This window comes from Ambystoma mexicanum, chromosome 13, assembly GCF_040938575.1.
Source record: "Ambystoma mexicanum isolate Mex_15411 chromosome 13, UKY_AmexF1_1, whole genome shotgun sequence".
NCBI classification, from domain to species: Eukaryota; Metazoa; Chordata; class Amphibia; order Caudata; family Ambystomatidae; genus Ambystoma; species Ambystoma mexicanum.
The window spans coordinates 836,246,640-836,259,520 of NC_090938.1; the positions used below are offsets into that span (position 1 = coordinate 836,246,640).

A 12,881-nucleotide genomic window follows, 5' to 3' on the forward strand; every position below is an offset into this window, starting at 1 on the left:
GGGGGAGTACCCATGCTTCCTTGAGACTGGTGGAGACGTGGCCTGTTTGTAATCATGCATTGATGAATGCAGTGAGAAAGGGGACAAGAGGGCCGGCGCAATCTTTAATAAGTTGAGCTGGGCAAGCATCCCTCTTGCAGGTGGATGGTTTAAATGAATTCAGGAGAGCGATAACCTCTTGTTCGCTCATGTCCTTAAACTCGAAGGATGGGGCGTTATTGCTGGTCATAGACTGTGCCAGGGTTATCTGGTGACTAAGGGCTTGTTGATGGGATAACATTTTGTTCTGGAGCACGGCGAGTTTGTCCAGCATGGCTGTTTGGATTTGGTTGCACCACTTTTCATCCTTGTGGAGTGTTGGTAGTGGGAGTTTCCAGTTCCCTAAAGAAGGCAAAAATGTCCTTCCTATCAGATTTAGCATTAGCTATTCTTGAGTTGAACGAAGAGGCTTTTGCTGTAATGATTGCTGTTTTGTATTCTATAGATATGGTTTTGAAGGTAGATTTGGTGATGTCATTGGGGTCTGCTTTCCAGTGAGAAAGCGCTGCCCTTTTCTTTGCTCTAAGGTCGTATAGATCGTTGGAGTGCTTAGTTCGTTTGGCCTTTTTCAGGGCGAGAGGTGCAATAGCTTCCACTGCCTGAGAGATGATTGTGGTAAACGCATCAGCAAGAGTTTCAGGGTCGTTAGAGCTGGGGGCCTGGAGGGCCGGCACTAATAGGTACGGCGTGAGCCCTTCTTTAGTTAGTTGCCGGGTACTTCTGGCCATAGCTGCTCTTCTTTACACCACCACTCAAATAGAACACAGCGATACTATGACACCATTCGGTATAGCTGTTCTCATACCATCATTTGCCACATCACCCTAACTAAACACTGCTGGTTACACGCCCACCAGCCTAGGCGTTTCTCCTCAGGCCTAACGCAGCCAAAACCGGTCTGGATAACAACCTGCCAGAACGAACACATACTCCTGATCTCTCAACCACCACACCTACCACTAAGAAGCAGCTATCACACGAATGCCACACCAGCTGCACACATATCCGGTGCTCACCACGCACCTTTTGACTCTCTCTATTCTCTCTACTGACCTGAACTTCGGTTCCCAAGGGCGTTCAACCTACCAGCGCATTGAGACCATACCAATGGTACATATGGCGCTATATAAATGCAAAGTAACATAACATAGATACAGAATATACAAGAGTACATTTTACCAGATATTACGCTAGGTATTTACAGTGCGTTAGTATTACACTAGATTAGGTAACAGTCATCTGAGCAATGACACAGGGGCAAGTGGGAATAGTCAGCGTCAGGTGGTGAGCGACTAGGGGTCAGTGGAGAGGATATGTTTAGTTACATTTTTTTCTGAAATGTAGGTAGGGTTGATCAACTCTCGGGTCTTGTGGCAGTAGGTTCCAGGTTTTGGCTGCCTTCACTGGGAAGCTATTTCCCCCGATCGTGGTAAGCCTGTATCTAGGTATTGCCAGGCAGTTGGCGTTGCCAGCTCTGGATGGTCTGGGGGAGATTTTCCTGTGGAGTTTATCTGTAAGGTAACTGGGCGCAGCGTTGTTTAGAGCTTTGTGGGTCAGAGATAGCATCTTTAGCTGAAGTTTATTATCAGTAGACAGCCATTTATGTTGGCATCTGATGGAGGAGATATGGGATATTTTGTTTATGCCGAGTGCTGCTCTCAAGACGTTATTTTGTAATGTTTGTAACCTCCGGGTGGTTGTTTTATTTGCTTCACTGTATAGGGCATTACAGTCGTCAATTCTAGAGAGTATTAAAGCTCTGGCCAGGATCATGCAGCTGTCATTGGAGAGGAATGGCATACTGGCTCTTATCAGCTTGCAAGTGTAGGCCGTGGTGGAGGCCAAGGATTTTACCTGTTTATCAAATGACAAAGTGGATTCAAGGTAGAAACCAAGGGTTTTTACTTCCTTGGAAACTTGGATGATATTCCCGTCAATATTAAATGAGGAAAATTCTTGGCCTAGTTTTTTAATGTTGGTATGAGCGCCCAAGATTATCAACTCAGTCTTATCATCGTTCAGGCAGAGGCCAAGAGTGGCCATCCATGCCTGGATGAGGAGATAAACCCTATTCACCAATTCCGCGTCCTTGCTATGATCCCCAGAAAGCAGGAGGAGGATCGGTGTATCATCTGCATAGTTAGTGTAGGTGATACCCAGATGGTCCAAATCATCGAACAGGGGCTTGGTGAAGATGTTATATAGAGTTGGGGAGACACAAGAGCCTTCAGGAACACCACACAAGATGGGGGTAGGGTCAGCGGCTGCTGATGGAGAGAATACTCTCATGGTTCTCTCGCTCAGGAATGACTCAATCCAACTGATGGCCTCATGGGAGAAGTGAGCGGCAGAATCCAAGTGTCTGCAGAGGACCTTATGGTCCACTAGATCAAAGGCTGCTGAGTGATCAAGAAGTAGCAGAAGTACTGTCCTCCCTTTGTCTCTCAGCTCATTAATTTGGGATTTTAAATCAATTAGGGCAGTTTCCGTTCCGTGTAATGGGCGGAAGCCAGATTGTCTATCTCCTAAGAGTTTATGTAGTTCTAGGTGTTTTTGAATCCGGAAAGTATTCATAAGGCTGGCTATAAGTAGTATATAGACTGCAGGGGGTGCCGCTAACATGTATATAGAGTTCTGGACATTCAATGATATAATTTAGTAAGCAAGTCTCCATGGAAGGAGATGAATTGAAGGCTAGGTGTGTCACAGCAAAGAATAGTTTTAAACTCGAAGCAAGGCCGTAGAGGTTTCTTGGCTTGGTGTCAAAGACTGGAAGCAGCCAAGAACTGGTTATCAGCTGCTAAGAACAGTAGATGTGAGAAGCGGAGGCATCCTTGTCAAGTTGCAAAGAGAGAACATCATGGGTGCCAAGTTTTTTCCATTCAAGACTATTAAATGCTAGAATATGACCAAATTCACGTTCTCTGATGACGTGAGCTGAGGATCAAAATAGACGAAGAGCATGGTGCACCAGATTGAAGATAGCGAGTGCCTATAATCTGTTTTATTCCCAGAGGCGTGGATCTACTACAAGGCTGAGTTGAAAGACTGGACAGGGATCTGCATCATTTAAACTGGCAGTGGCTATCCAGTCATGGATAGCCACTGGCAACAACATATGCCCAGCAAAGGACATTCAGGCACCAGGATGTGAACCGAGACCAGACTCTCCAAGCCCCCACATCCAGGCTCTCAGAGAAACCCGCTCTTAACCTCGGAAAGTAGCAGCTTTCCCTGGAAAGGGCTATTTCTGACCCGAGAAGGTAGGAAGGCGGCCAAAGAACAATGTAGCCAAAGGACGAACAGAAACCTGCAGCACGACCATCTCAGGGTGCTAGCCACCTTTACTAGCCCTTTGCGGTAAATGCAAAAGTGCACAAGTAAAACATAAAACATGGTAGAAAAATACCTATTTTCCCTGCTCGTCATAGGCACATTTTAAAGGTAACCAAAACGCCATGATATAAAGATAAAAGTTATAACTGCACTTCACTGTTAGATTATGTGTGCAATTCTAACAGTACAAGAAATTCACATAGTCTCTCAGTAGTGATAGTCATATGGGCTGGACAGCTTCCCAATAAGAAAGGGCAGTGGCATTGAAAGGCTGTTAACATTTTTAGAGATGGTTTTCGACGGGTCCCAGAACACCCACTTGCCCAATGCCCCCGATTTCATGGGACTGTGGTGGGTGGGGGTCGATAATTTCCTTAAGCTACAAGAAACTATCTGAGCAGGTGCAGACAGAATCATTGGCCAACATCAAAATCACGCAGACAGCACGTGCCACACCCCTCTGTCAAATGCGATCATCTGGAAAAGAGCAGATGCAAGAACCAGAAAAGTGTTATCGCTGTGGATACAATTACCCTCATGTAGGCCCATGCCCGGCTCTAGGACACAACTGTGACAAATGTGGAGGTGAAAATCATTTTCAGTCTTTGTGTAAAAATTTGAAATATTTCCAGAAATCCCCTACTCGAGGGGAGCAAAGCAGGAGATGAGAAGACTCCAGTTCCAGACAGTGGAGGTCTCCCACTAGCCAAAGACGTCTGTCTACCAGCAGAAAGTGGGAATCTCCACATAAATACAGACAACAAAGAGATAGGAAGGGACGACACCCATCGAAGACGTTCGCCGGATGACTCAAGGAGAAGATCAACTCGCCACAAAGTAAGATACATAGAGGCATCGCCCAGACGGCATAATCACTCAGATTCATCATCATCCAGTGGTGATCGAAAAGAGAGCTACGTACACGCCATAGGCAACAAGATTGCAACTGAATACAGCCCAGCTTTACTGCTGCAAATAAATGGAAGCCCTTGTGAAATCCTAATTGACACAGGAACCACAGTAAATGTGGTAAGCAAAGAAACCTACTAAGGACTAAAAATAAGGGGACACTACAGCCATCTGACATCTACCCTTATGGCACAAACACGCCACTAAACTGCAAGGGCATGTTTAAGGCCACAGGCAATACAAGGATAAAACGGCAAAGGTGACGCTATATGTACTCAAAGGCCAAGTGCCTGGAGGCAGCATTCTCAGTTTCAAGTCCACTATACAGATGGGACTGGTGCACATCATGTACCAAATCATGACCACGCACACTGCAAATCCAAAGGACATGATGGTGAAAATGTTCCCGTCACTATTCAAAGGCCTAGGCAAGCTGAAAGAAAAACAGATCAAATTACATATCAAACTGGTGGCTCAACATTACAGAGGCATCCCATTGAACATCCAAAGGCAAGTAGAAAATCAGATACCCTCCTCCTCAACCAAGACATCATAGAACATGCAACTGGACCCACACCATGGGTATCACCCATCGTTCCAGTTCCCAAGAAAGAAATGAACACCATTCACATCTGCGTGGCTATGAGGGCACCAAACATAGCCATTGAAAGAGAAAGACACGCAGCGCTGAGAATGACGGATATGATGCACCTATTGCATGGAGCAAAACTCTCTAAGTTAGACCTCAACAAGGGATAATATGCACTTGAATTCCATCCGGAATCCCGCTATAACTACATTTTCAACTAAACTAGGACTATCTCGCTACACGCGACTTCGCTTTGGCATTTCTACTACGGCTGAAATGGTTTGAAATGAATTCACCAAGTTATCAAACATATTCCCCAATGTCTGAACTATAGCGCTAATAATCAGGGTATAAGATCACACATAAAATCCTTTGATTTACACACCACACACTCACAACATGCAGGAACTTTTACTGTTGGGTCAACAAAGTCTTTGACCCTAGGTTATTTATTAGACATATCAATTTCTTTAATAATATACATTACAACCCAAAACAGGACATTGTGTCAATTTCAAAACATGGCAGTACTGATGCGTACCATCCAATTGAATCCAAAGGATTAAACTCATACAAAGCATGTTTCCTATCATTTGTGACAATACATTTACATACAAACATGTGCTATCCAGAGTGTGATGCATTTCTGGAGTACAGAGACCACAGTGTGACATTAAACACTGAACATTACAACAAGGATGTTGTCGACACTATAATGTTTCGGCCAGATAAAGCTATTTCTTGAAGCTCACGTGAGAATGGCCTTCTTCAGGACGAGGGGATGATGTGTTATTCATGTCCATAGGGTATCGTCGGTTACTTATTTGCTGTTGTAAGTTCTTGCAAACTGTCCCCCTTTGAACTAGTGGGAGGTACTTTCTTGTTCAAACTCCATCAAAGAAATGATGATGGTTGCAAGGAATCTTGTCTATCTTACGATTGAGTCACCGCTCATGCCATGTGTTGAATCACGGCAAAATGTATTGGTAAAGTTGGTAGTGTCAACGTGGACATACGTTTTTTTTCGGGTAAAGGTTCCCAATTTTGTCGCCGCCCACTTCAGCGTCAGGTGACCCAGGCAGCCTAGAAGCTTCAGGAGAGCCGGATCAAGGGCCAGGAGCACCACAGTGAATCGCCTTGGTTCAGGCTTTGAAAGGTTCTGAGGACACTGGTCCAGAGCATTGATCATCATTCTTCCTGGTCCCAGTGTCTGGATTTCGGTCTAATAGTTGAAACACTGTCCCAGTACCTTTTCAGAACCATGTGTATGCACCCCCATCCTTCCATCAGACACACCTGCACCAAGGTACGTTTTTGCGGTCAGCCAACCAAATCGCTCGGGAAGTGGTAGAGTCTGGGTGCCCCTCTACTGGGAAACTTGGGATGTGGATTTCAGAGGGCGTCTTGACACCCCACCCAGAACTATCAAGAGCCCCATTGTGGGCCCCTGGCTGTAGAGCACGTCTGCAATGATTCTACTGGCCGTACCACCTACCTGCTCTTAAAACTGTCTAATGTTGGTTGTCCTTAATCTATGTTAATCCACCCATGTATTGACTGTTCCATTAACTCCCCTCCACAACCTGGTCAGAATGTCAAACTCTCCCCATTGGAAGGAGTTCACTGCTTCCCGTCAAATCAGATTTCTGATCTATTGTATGTTCTTTTGTGATCAAAACAGCATTATTCTTCCCTGCATATAGATAGGCTGCAGTCATGAAGTGAGGGAGCACTGCTTCCCTTCAGAGTCTGAGTACAGTGTCAAGTGCTTTTCAGCCTCAGTGACCTACTGGAGGCCAGCTTGGGACTAACGCCCCTACGGTTACCAGTGGAGCGGAACCTGACTGCATTTCGATCCCACATTTCCTTCCTGTATAGCAGCAGAATGTTATGCTCACCGGGCTCCCACAGGGGTGTCGAACGGAACTGGACTCCCACGGTCTCCACCAGCGTGATGCGTAGTGCAGAGATGACTGACTGGACTGGCCCACCTAGCTTCGTCTGCTTGACCCATAGAAGTAGTCTCCAAAAGACGGAGAAAGGGAATTAGCCACCCGTGGATTCGAGTATTAGCACCTCACTGCCTCCCCACTTATCACCTCCGATATTCCCTTTCACAAAGCTCACCTTATAGTTTTGTATGATGATCTCTCCATCCTGCGAGGAATGCAGGGGCGCGTTGATGGCCAGTTACTTCACTGGCTTGAGGATATTGGAAGAGTTCTAGACAAATCTTGACTCAAAACCTCCAGGCGAAAGGCTGTAAGTATATAATTCTAAAGAGTTCACAATTTCTGAATAATCACTCTGTCCAATTCCTTTGTTTCTGTTGCAGATTAGACCCAAAAGAAGATAGTCTTGTGGCAGCTGAAAGCGCTCAGGTAAGAGTCTGTTATCCAACACTGTCCGGTAAATGTTGCCAAGGTTTAACTTGCTGCTTTCTCTTTACATGCAGGTGCGGCGAAAGAGGATTTGGCGTTCTGGTGGAGAATACCTCCGGTGGTAAAATCAGGTAACTATATGATGGCAAGAGATTGTCCTGGTTTGTTCCTTGTCGTTTTCTTGTTCCCCCTTAGGTGCTGGAATGCGGCAACCAAGTGATGGAGACAGCGCCGGACCGTGGTGGTGCTGCGAGGAATGTGAGTATGGAGCGGCGCTGCTGCTGGCGAAGCAACGCGTTTAAAATGAAGTATTTTTCTAGTTCGAAGACGAGTTGAATCCGAAATCAGGTAAGAAATCCAGTAACGTTCTTGTTCTAACCTTTCTTCTTCTTTCTCCCTCTTTCTAAGCGCTCTGGCTTCGAAGCGGGCGTGGCAGGATGCCGGATGCCGACTGCAGGCACGGTGAGCATCACGCTGCAGGATGCAGAATAACGCGAAGCATGTGCTGCTCTTCGGGCGTGGTTTAAATAGCCTCCAAAGTAGTCCCAGGTAAGTATTCCTCCACAACCACACCCAAGCAACAAAATAGTTCCCTAGGTAAAGTAGTCCCTTCCAAGCCTCACAAGGGCTTGGATTCCTTGCAGCATGGTCTGCATCAGGTAGGTTTTAACATATGAGCCTGGCGCCTATGGCGCCAGGACTGATGTCCCATATGAGCCTGGCACCACAGGCGCCAGGACTGTACCCAGATAGCCCCTAACAGGGGTTGCTGGACATGCTCCAGATGACATGATGCCTGCTTCCGGGGTTGATGGACTTGGTCTGGATGCACGGGGTAGGCATCATGACACAGAAGCCACCTTAACCATCAACTGCCTGCAATCAGGTATTTGTAGTTAGGGGGACAGGATTCCTTTAAAGTATTGGCAAAGCCAATAGATAAGTCAACTGTTCCACAGAAGCAAAAACAAAAGTAAGTCTTTAAAAGAAGGGGTCCTCGCCCAATCCAGCACACTAGGGGAAGCCCAGAGGGGGGTGGGATGATGGTTGCACTGGCAGGAACTCCAACAATCACAACCTGATGAGGGAGATGTAGGCTCAGGACTTCGGTATGCAAGATCACCCCAGTACACAGATTCCTGGTTGCAGGGGGTGGCAGGGCAGCAGGTGCAGATGTCATTTTCGGGATTGTAGTCTGGCTAGACGGCTCTTCCGAACTCCAGCGAGACAATACCTGTGACTTGTTAGCTGGACGACCCAGGCACCCCGAGATGCAGACCACTAAAAGTCCCACAATGTTAGGAAACCCCCAGGACACGATGGAAGCATGCAGCAGCGAAGATCGCGGTTCTCAAGTGGCAGCAAACGACTCACATGGTGCGCTCAGAGAATTCACGTCAGGCTCATGAGCTGCCTCAGCTGTGCAAGAAACCATAGAGGGGGCGAGTGGCTCGCTCACCGACTCTCACGTCTAGACTTTGCTTCCGAACAGCTATAAGCAAGGTGAGGAACGGCGGGAGACCTCTAAGGGATGCAACAAGACTGATCAGCACATTCAGGCTACAGGGCTCTTGTGAGAATTACCTGATTAGCAAACTCGACCATCAGGAAAAGGTGCACCACCCAAGAGTAATAAAAGGGACAACAGGAAAGAGATTGGGGGGGGGGGGGTTGAATTACAAGACCCGGGGTCTGGGCAATCCTAGCCAATCACAAGATTTATTGGGCGATTTAAGAAATTAAGGCAGTATAAAAGGAGACAGGCATTGACAGTATAAAAGGAGACAGGCCTTGGTGAGGTTGGGACGGAGAGCTTGAGAGCTGGTGCAAGAGGATAGGAGTTTACTGCATAGTGTAGGAGATTTACTAAGAGCCAACTGGGAGCTAGAGTCCAGGTCCTGGCAACTGAGAGCCCCTCAAAGAAAGGTAAACCGCTGGCACTAGGTGCAGGGCAGTGCACCCATGAGAGTAGAGGCAATAGAGACTGTAGTGGGCTCTTGACTAAAAGGGGGCACCCCTTGACTGGTGTGTTATAAGGGCTGTCTGAAACGTACCTTGCCAGGGGGAGGGTAAGAAGGATGGGGCCAAGGGGGGTATCTACTGGTTTGACAACTAAGCCTGGACATTTGCGCGAATAATCAAAGAAGGTGCTGGGGCGGTATTACTACCCTGTCACGGAGTGATTTGGGAAATAAGCAGAAGGGGCTGTGACCCCCGGAACTGTGTTTTCCAATGTGCCAAGATTAGTGTCTCCAGTCTGCTTTGCCACATACCTTTTCCTCTATTCCCAAAATACCACCAACTCTGCCCTTCTCTTACAGGAGAGAACCTATAAACCACAGGGATATGACGTTTGTACAACAACAAAGGAGGAGAAGCCATTTAGTGGTTCTTACAAGTGTGTGGTAGAAGGGAGCCCACAACTACTGGTGCTACGATACAGCAGGTCCACTCTGACACCCACCCTCCAGCATGCTCACAAACACTCCTCAGGAGGGTGAATGGGGGGCAATAGCTTACTGTTGTGGGTTGTGTGGTTCAACACTGGCTCCGTCATCGCTGCAGCAGGACGAGGCTCTTGGAAGGAAGCAATGAAGAGAGTTCATTAAGAGGAAACAGCAGGCAAAACACGTTCATACTTCACAGCTTAAGAAATGTAACACCCCCCCACCCTTCAATGGGCTGATCTGATCTCCCCCTCCCATCCTTCAATGAGCTGGTCTGACAGTTGTGGTGTTGGCGAAAGATGTGGATGAGGCCTTGCCTGTCGGGAGATGGTGCGGGCGATTTTAGTTGATATGGAGAAGGCGTACGATACGGTGTGGAGGGATGGGTTGCTATTTGTGTTGGGAGAGCAAGGTGTTAAGGGGAAGATGTTTTCCTGGATTAAGGATTTTTTGATGAATAGGGTGTTTCGGGTGCTTGTTGCGGATGTGTTGTCCCGAGAGGTTTTAATGGAGAATGGGACGCCCAGCGTAGTGTTATCAGCTCTATTTTGTTTCTTGTAGCGGTGGATGGTCTTCTAGAGAAAGTTAGGGAGTGGGATTCTATGCAGATGATTGAGTGATTTGGGTTAGGGGTAAGGTGGGTGCAGTGATTCAAGGAAAGTTGCAGGAGGTTTTGAAAAGGTCATGTCAGGCTTGGAGTTTTAATAGGTCCTCCTCCAAAACGGTGTGTATGCTGTTTAACAGGTGACGTAGTGGTGTCAGTTTGGATCTCAAATTGAGCGGGGAGGTGTTGATTCGGGTGTCGGAATACCGGTTTCTTGGTGTGTTCTTGGATGACTGCCTGTCGTGGAAGTTGTAAGTGGAGAGGACAGTGGCAAAGTGTAAAAGGCGTCTTAATTTGTTGAAGGTGATCTCGGCTCAGGAGTGGGGTGGAGGGCAGAGTAGTACGAGGATGTTGTATGTGGGGTTGGTCAGGAGTGTGCTGGAGTTCGGAGTTCAGCTGCAGAGCAATAATAGTCGGACTCAGCTGGGTGTGATGGATGGTGTCCACGGAACGGCAATGTGGATTGTGACAATTCGGTCCTCCCTCGCAGAGGCTGTGCAAGTGTTGGCAGGGATGTGGCCATTGGATTTGAGAGGAGCTGAGTGCTAGGTATTGGTTGCGATGCAAGTCCCTCAGTGTGTGGCATCCTGTGAAGTAGTGTCTGTTGGTTAATTGGTTGCATGCCTGTATGGGAGATGGGAGAGGAAAGGGGGGACTTTTGGGTTCCAAGCGGACAGGCTGGTGAAACGATTGGGGGTGGAGGGATTGTGTATGGTGGAAGATGTGGATAGGGTGGTAGTGCTGGTTTGGATGCGGCATGATCCAATTGTCCGTTTGGATTTGGCCACGGTGGTGGTCAAGAAGAGTGGTGATCGGGGGGGATTATGAGATTGGCGGTGCAGTATGCGGAGGGGAAAGTTGGCGCACGGGTATATATGGATGGTTCCAGGGATCCCGTGAGGAACAGGGTTGGTATGAGAAGTTTTGGGTGGCATTTGTTAAGGATTCCAATCGGGCGTCACACACTGGACCAGGACACTTGGTCTTAGCCTGGGATGTGATGCTCAATAGGAATGCTTTTTCTTGATTTTCTATGAATTCAAATTGAGCCGGTACCCGAACGGTTTGACACCCCCTTTTACAAATACCCCGGGTCACAATGGACCATGAACCAGGCCAGGTGGTGAAAATACAGTATTTATTTAAAAATTCACAATAATCACACAAATTTTAATATTGGGCAGCAATCACCCATGGGGTGATAATTACAATAACAACCACTGAACTACACTTGGTTAACCTTCTACAAGCATATATCCGAAGACCAATTGAATAGGAGTACTTTTTCACTTAGGATAGATAGCACCCAAGTTAAGGTTGCCCCCGGCAATGTTCCCTCAAACCACAAATAAAGAAAGAAAGAAGCAGCAGGTAGTCAGGGATAAGAGGCAGCAAACAGAACCAAAATCTGACCTTCCCTCACAGAATAAGAGGCAAAACGGATTTTGAACCCTTTGCAAAGGCCTACAATGACTCGGATTTTGACAAATAATTAATTATATGTGTGTTTAAATAATGATATGCATATGTTTTATCACAGTATTAGGGATGTTATATCACTAGCAACTATCAGGTAAGGTATCAGAAAAGCATACGGTTTACAAAGCAGGAGTGCAGCCAAATTCACACGTGGAAAAGTTGCATTTACACTGTTTTAGCTTTAAATGTCAAAAATGTATTTTTTTTTAAATGGGTGAAAAGAACAAGTTACTTTCTTACCTGGTAACGTTCTTTCGATGGGATGGTCCGACGACGTATTCCATATCTATGACATGTAATCACCACAGCTGTGCTGCTTCGGAAACATTTTTCGGCGTCTGCGTCCTGCGTCGATGACGTCGATGCGCCGTCGTAGAGGACCTCCTCCGATGTCATCGCACGACGCCCGTAGCCTCAGTTGTAGTTTTTTCCCCCAGAACGTGTGACATTAGTCAACTGCCAGACAGACACAAAGCCTTGCGGAACGTAAGCTGCAATCGCAAAAGACATTCTGCAGCGGGGAAGGCAGGGCGGGAGCGATATGGAATACGTCATCGGACCATCCCATCGTAAGAACGTTACCAGGTAAGAAAGTAACTTGTTCTTCGAGGGGATTGGGTCCTCCGACGTATTCCATATCTATGACAGACTCCCAAAGCAGTACCAGAGCAAGGAGGAGGGAAAGAATTTAGAATCAAAATTTAGAATAGCCAATCAAATAGCAGAGCAAAGGACCGCCTTGCCAAAGGCCAGATCCTGCCCTCGGATGGAATCGAGGGAATAGTGACGTACAAATGTATGTACTGGAGCCCAGGTGGCTGCATCACAGATGTTGCGAATAGGAACACCCCTCTGCAGGGTAGTAGATGCAGCCACACCCCTGGTAGAATGGGCCCGCAAGCCAGCCGGTGGGTCCTTACCCGCCAAGCGGTAACACTCCGAGATGGCTAAAATAATCCAGCGAGACAAAGTCTGTTTCGTCACAGCTTGCCCCAAACACTTTCCAGCATAACCAATAAAGAGTTGATCGTCCACTCTGACCCGGGACATGCGTGAAACATAAAAGCTTAAAGCTCTCCTAGGATTAAGCCTATGGA

General features: G+C 47.1%; 1 protein-coding gene across 2 annotated transcripts in view; it reads right to left on the bottom strand.

The window, feature by feature from the left end:
- The window catches only part of LOC138522089 (uncharacterized), a 125,961-nt gene that overhangs the window by 25,799 nt on the left and 87,281 nt on the right, over window positions 1–12,881 (bottom strand). For both annotated transcript variants that reach the window (XM_069635337.1, XM_069635338.1), the window contains one exon: window positions 9,775–9,831. In XM_069635337.1, the coding sequence (XP_069491438.1) occupies window positions 9,775–9,831 (57 nt within the window). The remainder of the gene's footprint in view (window positions 1–9,774; window positions 9,832–12,881) is intronic.